Below are 26,242 nucleotides of genomic sequence, written 5' to 3'. Positions count from 1 at the left end.
CGCTGGTAGAAGGAACAACTGGAAACATGCGGGAGTTTGGGGAGGGCCACAGTGGCCTCCGCAGCTGATACTGATTCATAGTGCAGTGGAATCATATCCTACATCTGTTACATCAGTGCCTAAATATATATATATATGCAAGAACCTCAAGTCTTGAGAGAAAAAAATCAAAAGTATCTCTAGTTATGATAGATCTCTAGAGTCTAGATCTCTAAATCTCTGCAGTCATGTCCAGCTATCACAGAATGGTTTAGGTTGGAAGGGACCTCTGGAGATCATCTAGTCCATCGATATCCCTGTAGTGCCCTTAGTGCGCAGTTATGAAAATATCTTTGGCTTTTAATGTAGCGGTCAGTGAGAAGAAACTACTCTAAATTGGAGAACAGGTTCTGGTTAGTCTTGCTCAGACAGGCAATAAATGAGGGGAGCTGGATAAATAGGTTCACAGATTTTAAGGCCAGAATGAACTTTTATTCTGGGAATTTTAATTCTGTGACCTGAATTTTGGGGGGGGGACGCGCTTGCCAGTGGCCCTGCTGCCCTCTGCAGTGACGGCCTGTGCAAAGCCACTGTTGGAGCAGCTGGAAAAGCTGCAATTGCTATGTCTGCGTACGCAAGTATCTCAGAAGCGTGCTGCCCACCTTCTCCTCCTGACGCACACCGTCGCTCCTCCCGCCACGAACGCTGAGCTCCTCCACAGCCGTCATCACTGTTACCGGGACAGAATAGCCCTTAGAGCTGATAACGGTGTTCCCGTTGTTACCTGTAATGCAAGGACAAAATCTATAACATCATTTGAATTATGACAGAAATTCCTGACTCTGTTCTATCTTGCTCATAGCCAGTAACGTCTTTAAAGCTGGAGAGCGATTCTGCTGGCCCAGCAGAGAGCATAATGTGCATTTCTGTCATTCAGAAGAGGATAAATTCGTCCATTTTTCACCTTTCTCAGTCTTCCAAATTAGTAGTGATCCATACTGACGAAAGTTGCGCTGTTGCTTTGCAGCAAAGAGATTTGTCTCTGCATGATTTTTACTCCTTCCGCAGCCTTAGTGTTTTTGCCTCCCGGTTCTCTCTCCTCATTCTAGTTCTGATCGTTTGCTGCTCTTAATAACTTGAGATCTGATGCGCAGAGGTCACTGCAGGCCCAGCGGTAACGGTCGATCTGTAATCAAGAAGGAGATATTTCACCTCTCAAGTTATGACATTTTCCAGCTTTGGGATGGAAGATTTGGGCGCGCACAAAACCAAATGTAGTGCAGCGGCTAGCTGCACGCTTCAAATGGTATTTGCAGACTTCAGAGGATAGTAGTCTAATATTTCTCAGCTGAAAGCATGATCTTGAAGACGCAACATTGTTGAGTCCAGTATAGGAAGAGAAGCCAGTAAAGGTTCTGCATAAAAGAAAAGATCTCTGTGAAATCTGTTCCGTATATTCAACTTTCACAAATACGGACGTTCATTTTAGACAAGAAACTTCTTTTGAGAGATGGAACAAATTACACCTTTTCTTTCTCACCGCAGCTGTTACGTCTGCCTTCCTTGTTTCCTTTTGTGTATACAGATGTTTCTGCAATTTGCTGTGTTCTGTTCTTTCATTTGATCTCTTATTTTGTGTATGTATGTTTCTTTTTAATATGATAATTAATCTATCCTGTTTCTCTCTTCACCTTTTTCTCTTGCCGACGTTTATAGGAAGAAGAGCAAAAGCAGGCAGTAAGTTGACTTCAGTTTGTAGGTGATCCAACTCTTTTTTCTTTCTGCATGAAAATACAATTTCCTGTTAATTGGATTGTATGCAAATAAACCATGCAGCAGAATTTGGGGTAGGAAGTGTGGGGTCTTCCTTGTTTGTAAAATTGAAAACAACCTTCATCAGTTTCCAGTAGAGCATGTTTTTGTGTATGCCCTCAAAGTTATTTTTCTCTCCCTTGCAAATTAAGTTTGTTGCCATGTGTATACAACCAATGACTATATTCATTAGTTTTTTAGACTTGTGCATGACCATCCAGGGTTGCGAATGTGAATTCTCAGCTTGCTTTATAATATATTTTGTTGGAGATTCTTTGCAGCATTTTACATGCTAATAAGAGCTTCCTCGTCTCTTCAGGTAACGTTTAATTTGCCTCTGCCACATAACAGGTTCACGCATGAAAACTAATTAATGGCTTAATACTCGAGGCATGGATTCATGTCATTCAGTCATGATATAGTTTCCTTGTATTAGTCCCAGTATGCTCATTGTAAACAAAATGAGTAAACTAACAAGAGACAAGAACGTGTTTGCTTTGTTATGGATTTTCATTTTCTTTGCATACCTATGAAAACCTGAATCTTGTGTTAATTTCGGAATCCACTCCAGAGGGAGCCCTTCTACTTTTCTCAGAAATAGCCAGATGTTCAGTGTCTTTTCTCCAGCAGAACAATTTTTCAGCATTTCCAACTGTGTTTTTCTTTGTACGCAAAGCGTTAACAAAGGTTAGTCCTGTGTTTCCTGATGCTGGGTTTTTTACATGTTTAGTAGATATCTTACATGAATTGAAAATGCTCTTAACTTATTTTTTGTAAGGAGGTATGTATTTCTGGGTGGCTTCTGTTGCTGAAAACGCTTCACAGTGCTGCATGTGCTGGAAATGGCTTTTGGTGACTCATGAAAGGCCTTTTCCTAAAACTCTGTCATCAATTTAAAGAGAAGCTTGCGGTAAGTGTGCATCTTCTGTTGAATCCCAACTCAATTTTGGCTGATGCTGCCTGTGAAGATGTATCCCGGGGTTTGCTAAGGTGCCTTGCAGAAATTCTTTCCTTAATGAAGGGACCAGGTTGCAGCATGTGGCAGTGATCTTCAAGGAATTTCCTGGAGAAAGGAAAACAACCAAGACACCACAGTCCCTGTCCTCCCACTTCAAACACTGCAAGTGGAATGCTGTATTATGTGTCATTCTCTTACCCAGCATAATCACTAGGAATAAGCATCTAGATGGAAATGCAATATTATGTTATCTTGTTTTTCCTGTGTTGTGATGTTCATCCTGATTATGGATATAGAAGAAGGGTAAATATAATAACAAAGGAAGAATTTGCCTGATTTTACTTCCCTTCTCTCTCTATGGAACACTATATTTACAAGAGGATAAGAGAGCCAACTTTTGCTAAAACAATGTCAACACATTGTTTCACCCAGTCCCATTCTGTTGGAAGCAATGATGAATGAGCCAGAAAGGATATGAAACTCAAGACAGCAAATTTTGGCCAAATGAAGGCCACGCTGCTGATATGTAGGAATTGAAACATTACATCCTTTCTCATTTGCATGGACTGAAGTAGATTGAAATTGCTTTCCTCTAAAGCGTAAAGGTGCAGCCTGAGGAGACTAGAGGTCTCAGCGCACGGTGTTCCACTTGGCTGAGTAAACAGACAGACTCACAGAACAGGTGAAGTTGGAAGGTATTTCTGGAGGTCATCTAGTCCAACCCCTCCACTCAAAGCAAGGTCAGCTGGAGCAGATTGCTCAGGACCTTGTCCAGGCAGGTTTTGACCAACCCAACTGGACATCCTGTCCAAGGATTGAGACTCCACAACCTGCCTGGGCAACCTGTGCCAGTGCTTGACCACCTTCACGGTAAGAAAGCTTTTTCTTATGTTTAAATGGAATTTCCTATATTTCAGTTTGTGCCTGTTGCCTCTTATCCTTTCACTGAATACCGCTGTGAAGAGTCTGGCTCCATCTTCTTTATACTCCCCCATCAGATCAGCTTTCTCTCCTCCAGGATGAACAGTCCTAGCTCTTTCAGTCTCTCCTCATATGGCAGATGCTGCAGTCTCTTAATCATCTTCATGGCCCTTTCCTGAACTCACTACAGTAGCTCTATGACTTTCTTTTACTAGGGAGCCCAGAACTGGACCCAGCACTCCAGATGTGGCCTGACCAGTGCTGAGTAGAGGGGCAGGCTATGCTTTTCCAAATGCAGTCCAGGATACCCTTGGCCTTCTTTGCCACAAGAGCACACTGCTGGCTCGTGGTTCGCTTGTCCACCAGAACCCCCAGGTCTTTATTCTGCCACACTGCTTTCTGGTCAATCATCCCCTAGCCTGTCCTGGTGCACGGGGTTATTTCTTCTCAGGTGCAGAACTTTGCATTTCCCTTTGCTGAACTTCATGAGGTTCCTCTCTGTGCATCTCTGCAGCCTGTCAAGGTCCCTCTGAATGGCAGTGCAGCCCACTGGGGTATCAGCCACTCCTCACAGTTTTGTATCATCTGCAAACTTACTGAGGGCGTACCCTGCCCCATCATCCAGGTCATTAATTAATCCAGGTCATTAATTAAGGTTAGACAGTACTGGACCCAGTATCAAAACCTGGGGCACACCACTAGTGACTGGCCTCCAGCTGAACTTCATGCTGCTGACCACAACCCTACACGTCACCAGTGTAGTGGTATCTTTGCTGTTCTGGAAGGGAGATAATGGCTATCTGCAGTCTGAATTCCAGAAGAACTCATTGAACCATACGCTGGCTTGGTAATGTATGTGATGACTTCATCATCATCCAACAGAAATACTTGGATAAAGGACTGAATGTCTGTGAGAGCTCAGGTTAAAGAAACACAGCCAACTTTAAAGTATTATCAAACATCCCACCATCTTTTCGAACCTCTGCCAGTTTTGGTGGTTGTAGAGTCATATCTTCCCTCTCCATAAGTGCTTAAAACCATACAGTAGCTAGGAAGGGGTACCAGTCTACAGTGTTGCTCAGACGGCTCCATCTCATCCTCTGTCCAGAAACAGCTGGAACATATATGAAGGGAAATGTGGAACACCATTTAGGTCCCATGGAAGAGAGGGCCCAAGTGGCTTAGTGATCGAAAGTCATGATAATCTCAACCCTTAACACAGTGGATTGATTATGTGGTGGCAGCATGAATTTACATGAAAGGTTAAGATAAATAACAGGCAGATCAACAAGACAATAGCTGATTCAGGACTGGCAGCAGATCAAGAGCAGTAGCCTCAGCATCCAATTTTGCAGTTTCTGATTTCCCTTCACTGCTGAAGCTGCAAGTCTGGTTCTGCCTTCTCCATATTGCTAGCAAGATTTACAGAGATGGGCCGAAGAGGATGGGCTTTCTTGGCTACGTTTGAGCAAGTTGCTTGGCCAGCAAAAAAGACTTCCTGGAAAAAAGCCATCTCATGCATTTAACCAAGACAACACAAGCTATATTCCAGGGGCTGAACATGCCCAGGTGAGCATGGCTATTTTGAACTGCATGGCTGTCATCATAATCAAGCATTCAACCTAGCTGATCAAGACATTTAGGCTAGTGGGAAAGTTTTTTCATATATTTGCAGCCAGAAAGAGAGATTGTATTTCTCAGATTGACTAGAGATCTTAGCTGCTGCTAGTGGGCTAATAAGAAGTTACTCAGTTGCTGAGTATACCACCGGGCACCTACAGAGAACTTCATGAGAACTGACTTTCATCTCCAGCAAAAGACTAACTGACCATAATGGCATCTGAGAGACCAAACTCCAGACAAAAAAATGTCCTTAAAAGGCCTAGAAGCTATCATGGCCCTTGGCCAGTGTTGGTCAGGAAATCATGGCAGGTTATGAGCAGTTTGTATCAGGAAAGATCCATTGTTTCTGATCCCAATATTTACAGGAACGTCCATTAACTTCCGTGCCCCATGTTCAGAATTGATTTTCCATAAAGATTTCAAAAGCTTCTGGATTCTCTTTCCCTTTGCAGGACTGCCCTGCGTAGACTGGGCCAGTCCTCATCACATTGTTGAGGAAAACCTTGTGCGTATAGATATTATTTCAGTGATGTGGTATTATGCTATAAGGTATTCATAGTCCACACACTATTCTCTACTACTGCTAAGATTGCTGTGTCCAAGCTAGCAAAGATCTTTGCCAATGTCGATCCTAATTTACAATAGGACCATTTTTATGTCACAGCTGGTGAGAAGCTTAAATAATCTACCAAATATTAAAATCTCTTTGGTTTATAGTCAAATGAGCTGCCTTTGCAGCCCTACTATTCAATATTCAGAAGAATGTTAAAGGAACATTAAAGGAATGTTAAAGTCACAGATATACATGACACGTATCATGCCTTTGGCATGTAGTACAATACATACAACAAATCCAGCAGAAGGTCAAGCGTTCATGCTCTCACGGAAGAGGACTGCTTCAATGCCAAGCAAGCTCAGAAATGGCTTCATGGCAAAGAAGCTCACATGGGAATATTTAAACACTGGAACTGAAATCTTTTCTTTTTGCACGATGGCAGGAACCATATGTCATAACAGCAAATGAGGCTCATAAATTTTAAGGTTTGTTACTGATCCAAAAAAGTGGGCACACTGTCACCAAATAATCTTTATGAAGTCATGGAAATCTTACAATTGCTCCTTAACTCAAATGAGAGGGAGTTAAGAGTCCCATTTTTCATCCCTTCATTCAAGTTTCAGAATATGTAGATGATAACCTTCAGTCAGCATGAAAAGTGTAAAGGCAGCAATACTTTTTCACTTCTCTTTCAGTACGCTCAGCCTTCGCTGAGGTGAACCTTCTTAACCTACTGCTATAGCAAAGCTGATCCCAAACAGCAAGCTAAAATGATACCTGCATCCTTCCCAAAGAAGATGTAGAAATCTCTGGATGGGGAATTCCAACCCATGTTAGCACTGGGAGCTACTGAAGAATCCTGTAACAGCTGAGGAAATCCTATTATACTGATATCCAAGTCTGAGAGTGCTGTTCAGTTCCACGTCCTTTTTTGCATCAGCCAAAAGTCCCGTGCTGCTCTCCAAAGTGGATCACTCACCCCCTGATGAGCAAGTCCCACCATCACATGCTGATGTATTTTAACAAAAATATTAGGAATTCCTCCGAGTGCCTCAACACTACAGATCAGCTGCTTTCTTATGCTGCATGCTCTCATTCATTTACAGTTTATGCCTTTGGCCTCTGTGAAAGATTAGCAAACCCTCAGCACCGATGGATCATGTCTGCCAGCAATATAGTTAATAAGCCCCAACTTGCTCATTTACAGTCATAGCTGAAAAACTTTTCTGAAATAAGTGCAAGGCCACCTACTAGATGGAAGGGTGGACAGCCCAGGTACCATAATCTAGAATAAGACAAAAGTGCCTGCTCAGGATAAATTTAGGAGAAGGACCAGATCTGGTTGCCCACCACAGTGGCAGCTTTAAATGACTTCTCTGGTTAAACTGAGAAGAACCGTAACAGTTCCTGAGACATGCGGGCTATGTCTGTGCTAGTAAGTGTGCATGGAAAAGTTCTCTGACACTGAGACCAACTGGCATGAAAGTGCCTGCCTCTATGCTCATAAATTTTCTTAGCCTCCAAAACCTGGTGGCAGTCTACCTATTGGGAATGGTCCCTGCAATGTGCCTGGGAATTGTTTGGGAATGTGCTAGTTGAAACGTGTCAAAATCGTGCCAGGGGCATTCTAACAGCTTGGTTGTGTAAATTACCTTGTTCTAGTGCCAGAAACACTCCTGGGCATGATTCAATTCTCTAGTATAGACAGACAGTGCCACAGAGTACACTTTGAGTTTGTGCTTCCACACTAGTAGCCAATTTCATGGAACTCCTCAAGGATGTCAAAGCTAGAAAGGCTCATGAAAGAGATTGAAGGCTGCGTGGCGAACCAGTCCTTCATACCGAAGGATGTTCAGTAAACATCTCAGAAAGGAAGGCTAGGTCTGTGCTGACATAAGGCATCAGTAGTGAAGATGATCTCGCCCTGCTCGTTGGTTGGTAGCGCTGTCCCTAGCAGATGACTTTCTCTGATGCAAAAAAGGAAAGCTTGGCAGGGAATAGCCATGGATACGCATGCAGATTACTTTCCTGGAAATCTGTTTGCTCTGATGGATCATGCTGTCCTGTGGTGGTTGAATGTCAGGTAAGAGACAAATCACTGAATAATGCAGTGATACTTGCTATACCGCCTGGGATGAGTGCACTGAAATGTAGACCTAGGGTGGGGAGCTCATGTATACAGAAGGTCTGGTTTCTGTCTGAAGAGAAAGAAGATACAATACCACTCCCTGCATTACATTAACAAGTTTCTCTGGCCTCGCTCAGCCCTCCCCTGCTGTAGTTTGCCCTCTGTGTCAAGCTTGGAGGGCAGAGCTAAGAGGATTGAGCATGGCTCAGTCAGTAGCAGATGAAAGTGGGTTGCTGCTCTCCTTTCTAATGCTGTGTGTCTAGTGGACACCTGCTCAAGGTGAAACACTGCAGAAGCCTGTCAGAGCCTTCCTGAATAAATGTAGGGCTGCCACAGAGCTCCTGGTTGCTCACCACATGGCTGCTGTGGATTGTTCCCTGCTTGAAAGGAGTAATGATGAGGTAGAAGATTGTCTCCTGAAACTTGACTGGGGGCTTGATTGTCTTTTGCTGCGAGTCCAGAGTGTGTCTCGTCATTCTGTCCCATCCCGGAGAGCACGCAGACAGCATGGGTGACTGGCTAAGTGCTGTCAAATGCACAAGGCAAATCAAAATAGTAAAGAGCACTTATATGAATTTAATGAATCGTAGTAACCTGATATATTTCCATAAATGGCAGTTGAGAAAATTATCAGGCAGAAGTGTGGTTTTTTTTTTTATCTGCTCCTGTTGTCCTATTAAGAGGTAATAGCCGTTGCTTAGAACCGTTTATGCAGAGTACCCGTCCCATGCATGTATTTCCTGAATCACACTCCTCTACTTAATCACATTTTGGATTTCAGAATTTGAAACAGGCAGGAGTTTGTTCAGTTCTTGTGCTTTCCCAAGTCTTGCCTTCGCTGAGAAATACATGTGTGCCAAATTCTTTTAAGCTGCTACCATCTTAACAAAGCTCCGTACAAAAACATTGTGGCTACAGTTACCTTTGACGTGGGGAAAAATATGCTTATTCATTCTAATGTACTTCAAAAACAGCTGAAAGGCTTGTTTTTATTTTCTAAGCAGATTCTCTGTCAAGAGGCTGCCCAGCATGGAGATTTTCATTTTGGATCTATTTGTTTGCTTGCTTGTTTGTTTTAGTACACATGATTTGTGAAAAGAGGATTAGAAATGAAGTAATCTTGCAGCTTTTACGCTCGAATGCACTAGTGTGCATTACAATACAATGGTTACTATAGATTTATCATGGGCATTTGTAAGGAAAGTCAAGGGCTGGTCATACGTCACATGTAATCAGAGGATTCCAAGAGTCATAAGGGTTATTTCTGCATTTCAAGTATTTTCTCCCTCCTTCCTATGCCCCGTTTTGGTGTCGTAAATTTGAAACATGTAGCGGCAGCAGGAGCTACTGTACTGGAGGAGCATTCTTTAAGATTGCATGTTGTATACTCTCAGAAATTGTGGCACTGCCGTTTCCCTGTTCATCCTGCCGGCTGTCTGGGTAGTGGAACGAAAGGTATCGAGAAGCATTTCATTAAGGTAGAATGACTGAGGCCGTGATTTACACATGGTTTTGTTTTGAGTTCCCACCTCACTACAGGAAGTATGGGGCCACCTGGTCCCCCAAGCCACCCGGAGGCCAGCCCTCTGTCCTGGGGAGTGAGGGTGAGGGGGGGTGGCTTTCAAGGGAGTTTGTGAAATTATGTGAAAGCTGATTACAGCACTTGTTTTCTAGGTTTCTTCAGGACAATTAAATACAGCCAATTCTCCATTATTTCTGCAGTGAGCCCTGGGATGCCCCAGGTACTAGCAGAACCTAGATCTTACGAGAGGTAGGCGGTGCAGAGACAGCCTCGCGTCTCAGCACTTTCCAGCCTCCCTAATAGTGTTTCAGTGCCAGTCCTGCTGCCCCAGGCTCACTCCGGGCAATCTAGGGGAGCGTTCCTGCGCTCCCCAGGAAGTCTAAGGGTCTCAGATGGTCTTTTAGCTCCAGCATAGCACAGGAATATAAAACCAGCTCAGGCATCATGATGTGCCCCAGCAAAGAAATGTGGAGATCAGGGGAACTGTTGCAGAAAGAGTGCGTAGAGTCATCTTGGGTCTGACCTGCTGGAGCTAGTGCACCTAGCTGGACCTCAGCTGAGCTCTGAGGAACCGCAAGAGCCTTCACACGCTACTCCCACCACGTCTGGGAGCTCGGCACAGCAGCACCTAGCCCCTCTGAGTTAGAGTGGATCCAACAGCATTTGTTAACAGGGTACCATGTCATGCCAAAGTGGTGGTCAGCATGTGAGACCATAGTGTCTTCAAGCCTAAACGAACCTTGGATGTAGAGATAGAGATGCGTGATAACAGTGCTTGAGCTAGTAAACCCCACAAGATCTGACCTGTCTGTGGATCCGTGACATGAACGACCCATAGTCCAGATAACGATAATGCCTCTAGAGCCTGCACAGTAAGAACAGTATTTATGGAGTGTCCGAGCACAAACTGTCAATTTGAGGTCTACCAAAAATGTCTTTATTCTACAAATCTTGCATATGAGAAATTTTCTTTCTTAGCAGTTTAGTAATATTTTTTAAATACCCAGATTATCTGGCAATAAAACCAACATTTTAATTTTAAGCTTAGCATTTTGTTAAGGAGGTAAGGTTTGTAGGGAGAAGCCATACTGTTTTATCAGGGTATATGACATAGTTGGATAAAGCAAAGTTTTGGACTGAGGGTTCAGCTTTACAATAAGCTGACTTTGACAGCAAAGCCAGCTTGACACATTCTTTTTCTTGTGCCAGTATTCAGTGCTCCTGCAATTATGTTGATGCAATTGTTTGAGGGGCCACGCTACAAATCAGCGTACTGAAATTGTCCTGGTTATAAACAGCCTTCCTAGAAAGGTGTTGCCAGCAGATCTTGTAACTACACCTTCAATGATCTTGCATCAGATCTGCAAGAAATGCAAAATCCAAACGAAAAGAGGTTAAATGCAGTTCCTTAGTTCGATCCTTTTGTGGCAATCATTTAGGCCACCTGACAGAAAAAATATAGTTAGCACCTGTGGATCAGATAAGGTATATCAGCAGAGAGCAATGGTAAGGTGTGTGATCATGTGGCGCAGTAAGAGAAAAGAATTGTTTGTATAACAGTAAATCAGAAGGAAAGTTATAATGTGTTATAACGATAAACAGTGTCTCCCCAGAGCCAGTGATTATTTAGTATCCAACAGAATCAAGAATTCCACTCCTAGGCTTATCCTAGAGGAATATTTTGTAGATCACCGTTGAGGATCTCATACGTGAGGTCAGAGCGGTTGTTTGGCAGAAGATGCTCTCCCACTATATGGGTGCTTCAGGCCTTTGTTGCACGTCCGTGAGAATTCATTGTGGTGCGTTGGTGGTATTTTTCATTGGATATGCATGTTTCCACCAAAGCATTTGTTAACGTTGCCACATTTTCGGATTGACATGCATGAGCTGATAGATTTTGTATTTCTATTGCGGATATATTGTTAAGGTGACTGGAGCGCGATGTACTGAAAGAGTTTGCGCTTGTTTTGGTAAGATCTATTTCTACTTGATGTTTGTTTAGTCCCTAAGAAAAGTGATGGTGGTGACGAGTTTGGCTAAGTTGAAAGCTAGAAAACAGAATTCTAGAATAATTTATTTCAAGATATTTTCTTCGAGCATAAATTGTAACTGCTTAATGGTTTTCCATGTAGAGTCCAGCATGTGAAATGGTTTATGCTTCCCTCCTGAATTTCATAGCCATGCTGAACCTTCTAAAACAAATTTTGCTTCACTTTATAGTCAAAGACCTGATTTAGTGTCGAGGTGGGCTTAGGAGCAATGCAAGCAACGCGTGCGTACTCCTCCTTCAGGATATGATCTAGCATATGCTCCTTCTCTGGAATTACCAGTTCTTTCTACTGTGCTGTGCCACTGGATTGGCAGCTGAATACAACTGATCAATGCCGTAAATAGTGGATACGCTTAGCTTTTCTATAGCATTTTAATCTTAACTGAACTACGTAAGTGCACATTTTCCCCTCTTTCTATGCTAGATACATTTTGAGTGTGCCCATTTCAGAGACAGAGAAAACTGATACTTTGTTAGACATTCAAGACTATCCAACAAGCTATTGATTAAATTCAAATGAGAACTGTTGCCAAAATCTCTGCTGTCACTTGTAGAAAGTATTTGTTCTTGTGCACAGTCATGAAAAATCTGGAAGAAGCCCGTGCTGCAGCTGCACATACTGTAACTTCATCTTTAAGGACTGTTCCACACCTTACAGCAGTATTATTCACATAGCTTAACTGTAGACCTTCAGTATAATGGAAGGTGTATAATGCTTTTAATGCCCAGTAATTCCAGAGAAATCAATACTAAATGCATTTCTGTATGTGCATTGTAATACTTTCCCTTCTATCATTATCCAAGCATGGAAGGGTAAGCAGAGCCACATGAAGGACAGCTGGATCCAGCATTGGTTTATATGGCACCTGGCCTTTATTAATAGTAATGAGGAAATGGCAGTTTGGGATTTCTTGACCTCACATGAAATTCATTTCACTGGGCAAAGGTTGCTAACAGATGGCAGCACTTTGGGGCCCATTTCATCATCTGTTGCACAGACTTTATTGCTCCATTTTGGCCCTTTCCTTTGCAAGGAGCTATCCCTTTTTCTACCTCGTTTCTTTATAAGGGTTGTCTTTTTCAAAGGGAGTCCTGAAACATCTTGTTAAAGCATGTTATAAGCAGCACAAGACTTTAGGTATGGTCTGATACAACAAAATAATCCCTTTGAGCATAAATCACCCTTACTAACTGTGTTGTAAACTTCTATCTTTTTGAAGTTGGTAGTTTCTTTTGGGTTATTGGCCTCTCTCCAATTTGTTCTCTATTTTCCCAGCCCACAAATACGCTTTTCATTCTGACTTTGAACAAATTAAAGAGAGATGGGAAGGCACAATCCCATAACTGTTGATGCAGTGCACCATCTCAAAACAGTGGTTGTGTCACTGAAGTCTAATCTGACAGCGTACCTCAAAGCGTTGCAGGCTGGTAAGCCTGGCTCTGAGGAGTGCATAACATCCGTAGAAGGGATTTGCATTTCACTGACTACCTCGTTGCTGTCACATTGGTGTTGATTCAGTTATCTTAGAAAAGCATCTGCATCCCAGGTCAAACAGCTGAGAGGAAATCTTTAGGGAGCTCGCAATGGCTTGTCTGTCGACTGGCTGCAGAGCGGCTGGACGCCCTCCCTGCTGGCCACTGAACTAGTTGCCAAAGGGAGCTATTTGTGGTGCTAGGCAGCATCCTGAGCGGGTCACATCTTTGAGATACACGTTTTGCTTTACCCTTTTTTATCTCTTTTTTTTTTTTTTTTGGTTAGGTAGTTACGGCTGATTTGAGCCATGCTAGAAGTAAGATAAAGAAATCTAGAAAGTAGAGATGCAATGCTGTTTAGTGTTAAAGACATATATGAACTCAAGAACTTGGAAATGATGAGGTTCAAGATGAGGTTCTGCTTACTTCAGATGTTACATTAGTCATTATAGCGATACCTTCCTTTACAGTGATGGCTACAGCACTGTGACAACGCACGTTTACAATGTAACTCTCGAAAAAATCAGAATGCTTCTACGTAGTCAAACGTCGATGTAAATGTTACAACACTCTACCACAAAAATGAAGAAACCTACCTGGAATCAATTTATCCTTAATGCTAGGTCAAAATAGTCTTACCTAAGCGTCTGATTGTGTGAAATATCTGTTCCAGCTGTAGATTTGGCCTGTCACGATGGTTTCAAACTGAAACCTCTTGGGGGTTTTATTTATCAAAGTGAAATGAAAGTTGTTCTAACTACTAAAATGGTGTGATCCAAATTGAGGTTAGAGAGAAATGCTTGTTTTATCTATGATTTAGTCTGACTACTGTAAATATCCCCACAGTTTTGCAAGTATAAAGCAGATGTTGTACTTAAATCTACATAGAATTAAAATGGTAGAGAAATAGAAAATCTCAGAATTTTAGCTTCTGTAGTTTAGTAAAAACTTTTCTAATTTTCTTTTCTCTGAACTTTTCCGGATACAGCCAAGAATTCTTTGATGAAATAAATTCACCAAGTGGAAGTGGGGCATGACGCTTTCTTTAAGAAAGATCCAACTTCCAGTAGCCTCCTAGGACCGAAGAGAAAAGCATATGTGCACTCTTGGTAAAGTCAAACCCCATTCATCTGAACCAATTTGAAAACATTACGTGTTTGCTTCTAGCAGCCTCGGTTCTTCTGATCATAGAGAGTTTAATCCTGTGTTTCTGGCAACATTACCGAGGTCATCAGGTTAAACAAAATACAGAATTCCAGGAGATGTGAATCTTGTTAGTTAGCTTACACCATTAGGAATGCTTTTTGCACTCATGCACATAAAAATAGGACTCTTCTGAATGGTGCTTTGCATCCAGATGTCATGTATGCTCTCTGTCTCTTCGTGGTCATAGGGGGCATGGCAGCCACAGTCCCTAATGCCTCTCTGTTGGTGAGAGGGAATTACAAATTCTTAGCTGCAATTATTTCTCTCAGAGATTTCTGCAGTCTTTTTCATCCGTTAATGTATAACCTCAGTAATTGTCTTTGACCTGTTTGAACTGGATGCTGAAAATTAGATTCATTTCAGTCCAGCCCATATCTTTAGATATCCCTTTATACATTCCTTTTACTCACCATAGAAGACTGGAAACCTGTGATCTCCACGTGTTCTGGTTTGTGTTGCATTGGGTGCTCTGCAAGATGGATACACCACATGCCACTGCTGCTAAGGAGAATCCCTTATGCCAAGCAGATTTAATATGTCCATCTTCCTCTGCCCCAACATGTTAGGCATGAGTACATGGAGGAAGATCTGAAGCTGGATGAAGACCTGGCTTTGCTGTCGATGACCGTTGCATCATAGACTGTAGCACCGATGCAGACACATATATCGCCAGTACCAAATGAGTATACCCTAAACACATGCACACAGAGGTCAGTGCCTGCACTCAGCTGCAGACCAGGCACAGCTGTGATAGGCAGTTTCACAAGCCCTACATAAAGCCATTGGCTGGTGTCAAGGACAAACCTACTGCCTGATGGAAGACTCTTCAGCATGGGTTTCAGATCTAAAATCTTACTTTCATGATCAAGAATGAAAACAGACAATATGTTGTCTGTGACGTTAAGACATTCCTCTTTGTATCTTCTTCCTTGACCGGAGCAGCAAGCCACTCAGCAAAGGCCATGAGAAGGAAACAGGCATGAGCTCTGAGCACTCTGAACAATTACTGTGATGTGGTTATGTGTGAAAAGAGGAAGCAGACTTGATTGTCTAGAATGTCTTCCCCAGCTGTTTACTACTTTAGACCTAAAAAGCATCAGGTGCCTGACAATTATTGGAAGAATTCATGACAATTTTAGGGGCTCTGTTGATAGTGGCCCTGGTCATTATCAGTGTAACCTCTTCAGAGGTTTGCTATTTTGATGATTGCCAGCACAGTGAGTATTAGCTAGACTGCAAGTGAGAGACTGCTCAGTTCAGCCACACTGCTGTACCATCCAACCTTCAAGCCACCCACATTAAAGTAGTTGGAAGAACGGAGCTAAGACCTTCTGTCAGGATTTATCTTTTGCCCGTTCCCATCCTAGCTTCCTGATTGTGTCATTGCCGCAGGGAAATCTGTTTACCGAGAATATATCTGAAGGCTAGTGGCGACGGAGGCCCAAGCTCTTCTGCATCTCACCTCTGCAAACTGCCAGACAACAGTAGCCAAGTGCAGCTTTTATTTAAACTGGAGCAGGGTGATTCTCTTCCTTTTGAAATTCATAAATGATAATGGGGAACTTAGAGCACCTATTAAGGCAGCTGGATCAGAAAGCAAGAGGCATTTCTGAAATCAGGGACACACATGGAATTATAAATAGGGCATCATGGCTGCAAGCATTGGGATTCCCTAGAAAAGAACAAGCTCCAGTTTAGATCTTTAAGGACTTGGTGGTTATCAGGGAGACTCGTCATTCTCCGCTCTTCTTAAAAGGCTCTTACACAGTGTATGCTGTGTCATGCACTGTGTATTGCCTGTCTTACATCTCAGCTCCATGCGATAAACCATGCAGGCCATAAGCCCAACCAAGGCAAAAATCACTGTCCTAGGCATCATAGACGACTGCCGTTCTGCCCACAGGAGAAAAAACAAATATGGTGGCGGTCACCAGTCTGCATCATCCACAACAGTGCATGCTACTCAGCTGACAGCTCCGCGAATTTGATGCTGCTGTTGTGAGCCACGTGGCAATGAGGGAGCGTGAAATTTAAGAAACTTCACTGCTCTGCCGATGGCATCGGACATGAGGGGCAGAAACAATTGCCCGAGGTTCCTGTATCCATTTTTGTGCCATACAGTGCTTTTCATGATCCTTACTTCTCTAAAGTGGTGCTTCTTACATGAACTTGTTACCAAACAGCATATGCTTTTTGCTGTAGATAGGAGCTAATTGTGGTTTTCATTTCCAGTGTTTTTCAATTCAACAAAAAAAAAGGAAAAGAGTTTTTTTTTTCTTGATCTTGACACAAGAAGATAGATGCAACAAAAGCGTGTTCTGTCACAGGTTCCAGTTGGTAATGCTTGCTTTCTTTCGTGTCATCCTCCAGCTCAGATGTGCTACCACCAGAGTATGCCCTATTCTTACTCTCCTATGTAGGCTCCTGGAAAATATGATACAGATCATATGTCATTATAGGGAACAAAATCCATAGGGACTTATCTGTTGTCAGTCAGTAACAACTTTCCTACCAGAAGCACAACATCTACGTTTGACCCCGACGATCAGAATATATTGTGTGCATGGGACTACACCTTCATACGTAAGCATGCACATAGTGCATAGTATGATCAGCCAAACAATCATCCGGTCAGGTTTCCATCTGAAAACACAATTCATAATGGGAGGAAAGGAGTTATTTTGGATATTCCTTGGGCCTTGCTGTTTCACAGTGACAGGACCAAGTCTTTCAGATTATTTCCGTTCTTCTTTGTGACTATTTGCAGCTCATTAAAAGACCACAGCATCACATCAGAGAGGCTCTCATAATGCGTCATACTCTGTGTCTGCATGTTATTAATTAGCTAGTGAGCCAGTCCTTCCAAAGATCAAACATGCTACACCAGGACACGAAGAGCTTGCTTTTAAAAACATGCCTCCAGCAGCTGTAAGGCAGTAACTACACAATGGAGCGACCTACTGCTTTTTGCTGAATATGAGATGCTTGTGTAGGTCTCAGGCAAAGTTGGGGTGAGCGGTACTTCTGTCTCAAACTCATGTAGCAGCTGATGCTTCTCCTGCCAGTCTAGAGTGGATTCTGCTTACTCAGATTTCTCTCAGATCCAGTAAATCTTGCACCTTTTACTGGCTTAAGTCCAGTTTGCCTTTGTCAGTCCAATGTAGGGGGATTCACAGTGACACACGCTCAAAAAAAAGAAGCCAATGCTTATCCTACTGTAACAGTGGTTGTCGAAGTCAGCGTGAATCCCATGACATGCTCTCCGTGACTCATTTTCTAAGCCCACAGCTAATGTGGGCATCTAAGCAGAAGTGACAGCAGTGGCCCAGCGGCCCTCTGGGGAGCTCAGGGCCTCAGGGCTTGCGCGGGGTGCCGGCGAGCCTGCAGAAGACTCGGGTCTTGTGCACGTGAGGTGCCTAAACAGCTCCTGTGAGATCCAGCCTTCCGAAAGTCCCACAGTTGCGGTAGGTAGTAACCGTTGTCTCTTCTTTACTTTGTGATGCTGTCTACCCTAAATAAGGCAGCCAGCTTATCTGTATTTAGCAAGCCTGTGTATATCACTAATATTACTGGGCAGAGGGGAGGAGGATAAATTGGGTTCATATAGTCGTCTTTGGTGCGACCAGGCTGTTTTATTGTCATACTCTTTCCTAGGTCATCTCCTTCTACTTTTCTGGTGTTTGTGTAGGCCGTCGCCTGAGGAGGCATATACCTAGGAGTGAGTTTACACACAGATAATTTGGTTGCTCAGATGGATAAGGTTATTCATTTGTAAAGGATTTGCAGACTCCTTGGACTACAAGCCTTACAGACAGCTCATCTGCCTGTGTTTTTTTGTTGTTGTTGTTGTTTTAACAGCCAAGTACATTTAGAAAGGATGACAAATCCTTGAAAATTGTATAGGTAGTAAACGTCAGGAAAGTAGTGATAGTTGCTAAGAAACTGGTTGCTACTTACCTATGAATATCTGCAAAACTAGGGCTTCAAAAAGTAAGAGAATGACTAGTTAAGGATACTGTAAGTCTTAGATATATATAGGTATATAGATATATAGATATATAGATATATTTACCCAAAGAATTACAAATTTCATCATAGTACAGCAGTTTTTCTTAGGCCCCCCCCAAAATATTTTTTTATAATCACAGTCTTCCTGAAATGGATTAAAAAATTCCTTATTGATCTGTTGCCACAAAAATTTATATTGATAATATTACATTACCAATGAGATATGCTTTCATTAAACTGTATTCCTCATTGAATTGTTTTGTTCCCATTAAATACTTTATTTTTAAATCTATTTTAACCAATATTTGCCACTTCACAGTTTTTCAGAGAATATATATAGATACAAAAATCAAACTGGATGTATCTTTTTTAGTTCAAGGGTTAACTTTAAGTTTGTTGACTTGAGTGTAAAACAAGCATTTCTGTATCATTGTTAAGGATGTATTTTTTGTGCTACCCTTTAGTCAGTGAAAGGTGTATCTTCTTCACTTCTTCACCACCTTCTTCTTCAATTGATCTTCTTTCTTTTTAATACTTCAGCTTTGTATCTCAGTTGTAGATGTACATCACTAGCACTAGCAAACTTAACTCATTTTGAGCAGAAGACCAGAGACTCAAGGAATGTCTCACTCGAAGAGTGACACCGATGGTGTTGGCTCCAATGTCACTCTACAAGAGCTGGACACTTGGGGGTTTTAAACTCAAGTAGGTCCGACAGTACTGCACTCTGCTACCATATGCATCTCTGTTCCATCCTGCTGGCATCCCAGAAAATCGTTCTGCATGACGTGGATTTAAATTGCTATTTATAGACTTTTGTATTAACTTTTCGGCAAAGGGGAAATTACAGAGTAGCATAAGAGCAAATTTTCCTCTCAAGAGACAGTTTTCCATGCCAGAAAAAGAGAGGAAGATTTTTCAGGTTGGAAACTCTAGAGAACATGGAGTACAATTTTTCTCAAAGACACTTTCTTCACAGAAGTAATGTTTTCCGAGAGAGTTCATGGCCAAAGAGGTTTTGTGTAAAATGTAAAGATCCACATTTGACACTTGTCTTTTAGGAGGCAGCAACTGCTGCTGTGCCAGGAAATGGCAGTTTCCTGGACAGTAACTGCTGGGAGAAAGAGGGAGAAACCTTTCTCCTACGGCCGAGACAGAATAAAAGAGCCTGGGAGAGCACTGGTTGCCCTCACCCATCGCAGAAGCCCTGCCTGAGAGCAAGGGACCTGTGGGGCGTCCTGCATGCTGAGCTCCTTGGCGGTGCAATTCATGGTCCCTTTTCATGTGTGTTCAAAGTGAGTCTGGAGCAATCCCATGGTCCTTACGCCTGACCGCAGGGGCATCGGCTGTAGCGGCTGGCAGGTGTTCCCAGGGTGGTTAAACCATCTGAGTCATTGCAGAACAAGGACCTTAAGGCTGGTGCTAGCATACGATAATTTCTAGGCCTTTTATTTTCTCATGCCAAATTCATAGCTTGGTCTCATTTCCTGTCCAAATCTCATAGAAATGCAGCCTGGTCCTCAGTGTGTTCTCATTGGATAAGAGCATCCATTAGCATGACTAATTCATTTTAACTGGAAGAGAGGAATAATATTTTGCAATCTGTAACAGTTTTCAAAACTGAAAATTGGACTGAGGGTGTGACTTTCTAAGGATTTAGGTCTTTAGACTGAGAGAAGCTTCGGATGAGAAGATGCAGAGAAGCATGTGACTTGGACTTCAGGCACAGTTCAGCATAAATATTGAAACCATCAAAGATTGTGGATCTTGGGAACTTTCACATTTGTAACGCTAATGATGCCCGTGCTTCTTTAAGAACATGGGAGACATTCGCAACAGCTAAGTTTAGCTCATGAAGCTGGTTTTCATGACTCTGTAATCAGTAGTCCTGCAAGAGCAAGTCAGAGAGGCTGAATTAGGCTCTTGCTCTGAATAACTTTCTGGAGGACACTGTCCCTCCCACTATTGACTTTAGCGTGACCTCAGGAGATTGGCGTCCCTAGGCGAAACTAGACTTCATAAAAAGCCCTGCCTCCCCCAGCTCTCACCACAGTGTCTATTCTTAGTCCATTGACAAGCAGTTTTCATCTCTCTTTTGATTTTCAGGCAGGCCCGTAGAAGTTTTTCAAAGGAAGAGTGGATGAAAAAGCAAAACATTGTACAGAGTTCTTGGGAACGCTGAAGGAAGGCTCTGTTTTTCTTAGTCCCCATTCAGGGACTCTCTAGAAGTAGTCCCCAGACCCTTATACTGATGGCTTTGTTTTGATTATGGGAAGCAGCATGGAAATTCTGTGGCTACTCCACAAGTCACTGCTAATTTCTTACAGTTTTGATTGCATAAAGCTTCATGTGAAGCTAGAAGAGATAAGATTTGAGGATTGGTTACAGATTCTGCTAGGAACAGCTAGCCAAAGAGGGGTTCACATTTAATTATTTCACGTCTTAACTTTTTGAACACAAGTAGGAATAGTAACCTTCTTAATTCAGAAACTCCTGGAAAGTCTTCTGCGTTTTGTCAACACTGTTGATTTCAAAATGAATGCTGATCTCTCTCGTGAATAATGCATTATTTTTTCACATTCCAGGCAGTTCTTGGTTTCTACACTGCAAGCAGCATATTGCACTGACTTTCATGTGCTCTGTGCTAGTGCTGGCCCCAGTACCTGTGTTTCAGGGCCAACACTGGAACATGTATGTGTGGCTACAGTGTATATGCCTAACTTAATCATGCCTGTTTCAGCCATTTACATGGCGCTATACCAGGCTATGTTATTTTGGCGCCAGGTTAGGCTACAGCAACACCTGTGTTGGCAGTGCTTATCACACCAGTACAGAGCTTCCCAAGCACGGTCTCTAGTGTCCTTAAGGACTGTATAAAATATTGGGAAAGTATTCCAGGAAATGATGGAAGCCATGAAGAATTTAAATATTTTCCCAAGTTTTCTGTCCTCGCCCACATTCTGTCTTCATTGGCTTCCTCTTCTTTTTTGCCAACAAATTCAAGCCTCGAGCCACATCTTTTAAGGTCCTGCAAAACCCTTGAGCGCTCTGTTGCTTTTACACTTCCTCTCTGACACTACAGTCACGTATTTAAACATCAGATAAATGACCTTGTAAATACACCCAGTGTTTTCTTCTTTTCCAGAATCTGAAACAGCATCATTAGCTTCCTTACTTGAATGTCCTAGTAAAGCAAATTCTCAAATCCAATTAGGAATTGTTTCCATCACCACTCCACATCAGACCCCCCCTGAGACTATTCTACACCTTTTTTTCTTTGCACACATCAGTAAAGGCTCCAGGGTTCAGTTTGGAATCAGAATTAATGTTCTTCTCCTTTACGCAGTTGTCACCATGGGGTCCCATTACGAGAGGTTGCGCTCCATGACTTGTAGCAGTTACATAATCCTCCTGGCACACGGAGATCCCTATTGCAAATTGCTCGTGGTCCTTCCTTCCTCACTCATGAACTGGCTCTGCAGATTTGCCCTGGATGATGCACATTGTGTGCCTTGCCTCTGGCCTGGAGAATGGTGTATGTTGGGAGGGACCTCTGGAGGTCTCTAGTCCAACCTCCTGCTCAGAGCAGTTCCAGTTGGAGCAGGTTGCTCTGAACACACGAGTGAATGGAGAAGGAGGATCCCTTCCCTCACTTTGCTGGCTGTGCTTTTGCTAACACAACCAGGACGTGGTTGGCCTTTGCTGCGACGGCGCACTGCTGACTCCTGGTCAGTTAGGCTTGGCTTGTGACCTCTGCAGTGATGATGGGCAGGAGCAATACGTCAGGGAGGTAGGAGCCCAGCTTTGGTCTTCTTCCACTTTGGCATGTGCATTCGTTAAATGAACATGGTGTTGCTGTATAGTGAGTGCCTTGGGGAGGCACCTTTTTGGATTTAGCGATAGGCTTATAAGAGAGAAGTATCATTCTGTGGTCCCAGATTTCCTCATGAGTAAAGCTTAATCTCTAAGCACTGGAACATTCTAGGAAATATCTTATGCCCAGATCGTTCCTCATCATGGCATGAAAACTGATTTCCAATTACATCTTTCACAGGGTAGATTCCTTACTAGGGGCTGCAAGCTAATACTGACTCCTGAAAAAAACTTTGAGAAGACAAGGCCAGGCTGTGCCAAAATAACGGCAAATGCGTGCAGTGTAATAAATAGCCCAGACAGAACAGCGTTCTTATAGCTGTGCACCTAGCATGCGGCAAGAGGAGCATGTCTTCCTTGAAAGATGTATTGCTCTTAAATATGGAGTATCTCATGCTCTTGTCAGAACTGGTCAGATAAATGATCCAAACGATGAAGCAAATTTAGGTGTTGGATCTAAAAGAAAATTTTGACTTGAGAGTTCTGCTTTCTGGCTGGCTTTCTCCTAACTTTATTGAATAACAGAGCAAGCTCAGAGAAATCAGATTTTTCAGTAATTACATGGTACTGTAGGAAACTGTTTTCTCTTTTGAAAATAACAATATTCTGTTAATGCATTTTTTGTCATTTATTTTTTCCCTAAAGGAGGTGTTTTTTTCCCTCAAAGCAGCCTTCTTTAAATGACTGAAGCGTTTCAAGTCCTTGGGAAGATTCCTGTTTCCTTACAACTGTTATTTATACATTCCTCCAAGTTTGTGTTGTCTAGCTGTAGAAAACATTTTTTGTTTGAAAAATCCCCCAAGCTAAGCAATTCACTTTTCAGTGAATACTTTTATGTTCAGAAGACGTTTAAATTTGCATAGCAAAGCTCCTTGGGTATTTAGAGATGTTAAATTTATGTTGCACATTCCAATTTCACGGTGCTCTTTATGTTCACGTATTACATCCGCGTTTCTAAGGATGAGGTGGTGTGCATTTCCTAGATGACAGTATGTGACATGCAATATGTATAAGGTCAGAGTCTGCCCATGTGTTAAGCTCTCACATTTGCAAGCCTGTGCTCACCACAATGAGTAACCACCTGCATTGACCCCTGCAAGTGGCCCGAAAGGAGCAGGTGACCCAGAGGCAGATAGGCACCTCACCACCCTGCTGCAGCGGGACAAGGCGCTCAGCGGGGTCAGCCCACAGTCCAGGGATCGACAGAGAAATCCGTAGCAAAGAGCCGCGTCCAAGGCTAAGCCAGGGCGTCGGGCAGTCAGGTGAGATGGGGATTGGGGAGGTACGTGGCCAGACGCAGGCGTACCTGCAGCATAGCTCAGGCACGGACCCAAGGGCTGGAGCTAAGTGCAGCTCCCAAGTTGAGCAGTGGAGGCCTCAGATTAGGCTTCTGCCAGCTCTTCTTCACACCTGAGCTCCTTTCCCAGCAGTCTCATCCCAGGTTACGTGGCCACACCGTATCAGAGCCAGCCTTGAGCACATGTAGCCAAACCCCTAGGGAGGCAGCAGGTGTTGCCTAGCTTGTTGGTACACTCAGGGCCCTCAGGTTCCCATGCAAATACCTTTAACTCTCTGGCTGTTATTACACAAAAAAGTTCTTAAGGGAAGTGCTTATGCACTTACCCCTTGACTTCCTTGTCAAATTGGCATGGAGACTTTTAGCTTCCCTTATTTCAGTTCAGTCTTTTGCCTAAGAGTCCAGAAGTCTGTCTTGGAAACTAGCCTGCATAGACCATGGTCTCCTGAAATCTTAAGGCAAGTGACCACTAGACAAGCTAATCTGACATCCTTTATATCATAGCAGATTGCACTTGACTGAGTTACTCCAGGTTGAAACCAATAAAATTCCATTTTGTGTTAATTTATTTAGCCAGAAATGGCTCTAATGTTAGTGTGAAAACATGATGAAACAAAGAATCCATTAACTTGCATTGTAGGTTATGCCAGTGGTTCATCCACGCATTGTTGAAAAATGTGTTGTCTCAATTCCAGGTTGTGCGGATGTAGCTTCCGCTTCCAGCTCATTTTGATTTTGCCTTTCTTTGCTAGATTAAACATGTCTGGTATCTAGTATTTTCATCTTGTGAATGGACATATTTTGAGATATTCAAAAGCCATCTGGACAGGGTCCTGGGCAACCTGCTCCAGGTGACCCTGCTTGAGCAGCAGGGTTGGACTAGATGAGCCAGAGATGCCTTCCCACCTCGGCCATTCTGTCATTCTGTACTTACTTATTTAGAAAAAGTCATCTGTTAATTATCTTTGGATAAGCTAAGCAGGTAGAGGTCTTTGAGTCTATCACTATCAGTCACTTGTTCCAATCTTTAAATAATGCCTCTGGTTTTTTTTGTGGGGGATTCTTTGAGCACCTTCTCCTTCTCAGTCTATTTTACCACGTAGTCTCCAGAAGTATTTTGCTTGGGTATTCCGATACCATTGCCATTGGCACCCTATTTTCTGATCACCTCCACTTCTCTTTGCCACAGCAGCCCACTAACATGTCCTGCAATTATCATCAGTTATATTCCTTTAACTTTTATTAATATAATCTACCATCAGCTTTTCTATTATTTTGCCTGGTTTTAGTGTTAGACTAATTTAGTTTCTCAATCACTGTACTTTTCATTTTTAATACTGTCTGGGAAAAATGTTAATATGCCAAATTTCCCTTCACTTTAGGATTTATTAAAAAGAGATATCTCTAGGCCAAAAACATCTTCAGGCAACTCTTTAGGGACTCTTAGGTTTAAGTTATCCAGCCTGCTATCTTTAAAAGTAAATATCTTCAGAGAATAGTGTGAAATACTGTATTGTAATACTATACTGTAATCAAGTCATAAAAATCTGGTCCCAGAACAACTGCCAGTTTCCACAGCATCAATTATTTCATCGTTGTTCCCCTTGGTGAAGTCCAAAATAGTTATCCTGTGTTGGATATGGTGCTCTTTGTAGAAGAAGATTGTAATTTCTAACCGGTAATTTTAAGTCGGTAATTTCCAACCTTTGGAACCTGTAACCTCCAAAACCAAGCAACTTCTCTTCTGTGCTGTGCAAGGAGATGCTTAAAGAATAGCTCATGCTGCTCTCTAGTTTGCTGTGATACTTAATGGCATGAACAGTCTTCGCCTATGTCAGTTAGCTAGCTGATCCGTATGCATTCAAGATCCTGGAGTTCCGGGTTAACAGTATATCTAAAGAAAAAGTATTTAAGATGTGCTACCACCCACACACATCTTTTTTTTCTTTACATTCTTCATCTCTCCTAAAGGGAAAAAAGCTGGATTTTAGCATTCCAAGCTCACAGATTCTCTGTGAACACTGTGTCCGTACTATCAATTGTCTCTATTGTCCTGTTAGCCAAGATTTCTTACTCTTTTGCTTCTTCTTCGGGCTCCTAGTTTTGGATACACAAAGAACTTTAAAGATTTTTATATCTTGACTCGCAATGGATTGCCCTTAGGTAGCAGTAATATTTTTACTTCTGATTAAAAGTTACTTTTGCTAAGATGGAAAGCAGAGAGCTTTTTCTCTCCTTCCTTCTCCAGGTTGAATTCATCTTTTTGGAACATGAATAACCAGAATGGTACATAATATTATGCAGAGCGTCTCATCTGCATTTGGTATGTTAGAATAGAGATAAGAGAATATTAATGGTAATATCTTGACAGCGTATCCTGGGGCTGCCTAGATGACTACACCACCCTGGAAACGAGTACTGATACTGTGATCAGGTAGTATACCCAGGACTTCTCTTCTCCTGTTGACTTTGACTGATTGGCTCCCACCTTGCAGCAGGAACTAGCACTTCTTGCATATTAAGTTTATAACCTTCTATTTTGTACTACTATATTTCATGCCGTTTCTATTGTTCTGATCCTCAAGTTCATCCAGTTCTTCATGTATAATATTTTGATCTTCCTCTGTATTAATGATTCATCCTAACCTTTATGTCATCAGGAAGTTTCATTAGAGTGCAGTTATTTTCGTGCACGTAATTAGAATATTAAAGAAGATGAATCCTTGAGGAATTGCACTTGTATCCTCCAGGCTGTAGGTTGCCTTTCAGCAGAACCCATTTTCTTCTCGCCTTTATGGAGGCGTATAATCACAAGTCGCAGCTTTTTGCCTTGCTA

The 26,242-nt window shown here is 42.5% G+C and overlaps 1 protein-coding gene across 24 annotated transcripts in view; it reads left to right on the top strand.

Moving 5' to 3' along the window:
• The window catches only part of DTNB (dystrobrevin beta), a 224,464-nt gene that overhangs the window by 166,128 nt on the left and 32,094 nt on the right, over positions 1 to 26,242 (top strand). For 9 of the 24 annotated variants that reach the window (XM_068936641.1, XM_068936637.1, XM_068936638.1 and 6 more), the window contains one exon: positions 1,696 to 1,716. The exons of the other annotated variants lie outside the window; for them this stretch is intronic. In XM_068936641.1, coding sequence (XP_068792742.1) covers positions 1,696 to 1,716 — 21 coding nt within the window. The remainder of the gene's footprint in view (positions 1 to 1,695; positions 1,717 to 26,242) is intronic. 24 annotated transcript variants of the gene reach the window in all.

This window comes from Struthio camelus, chromosome 3 (genome assembly GCF_040807025.1).
Source record: "Struthio camelus isolate bStrCam1 chromosome 3, bStrCam1.hap1, whole genome shotgun sequence".
Taxonomy (NCBI): Eukaryota; Metazoa; Chordata; class Aves; order Struthioniformes; family Struthionidae; genus Struthio; species Struthio camelus.
This window is presented reverse-complemented; position numbering and strand designations above follow the sequence as displayed.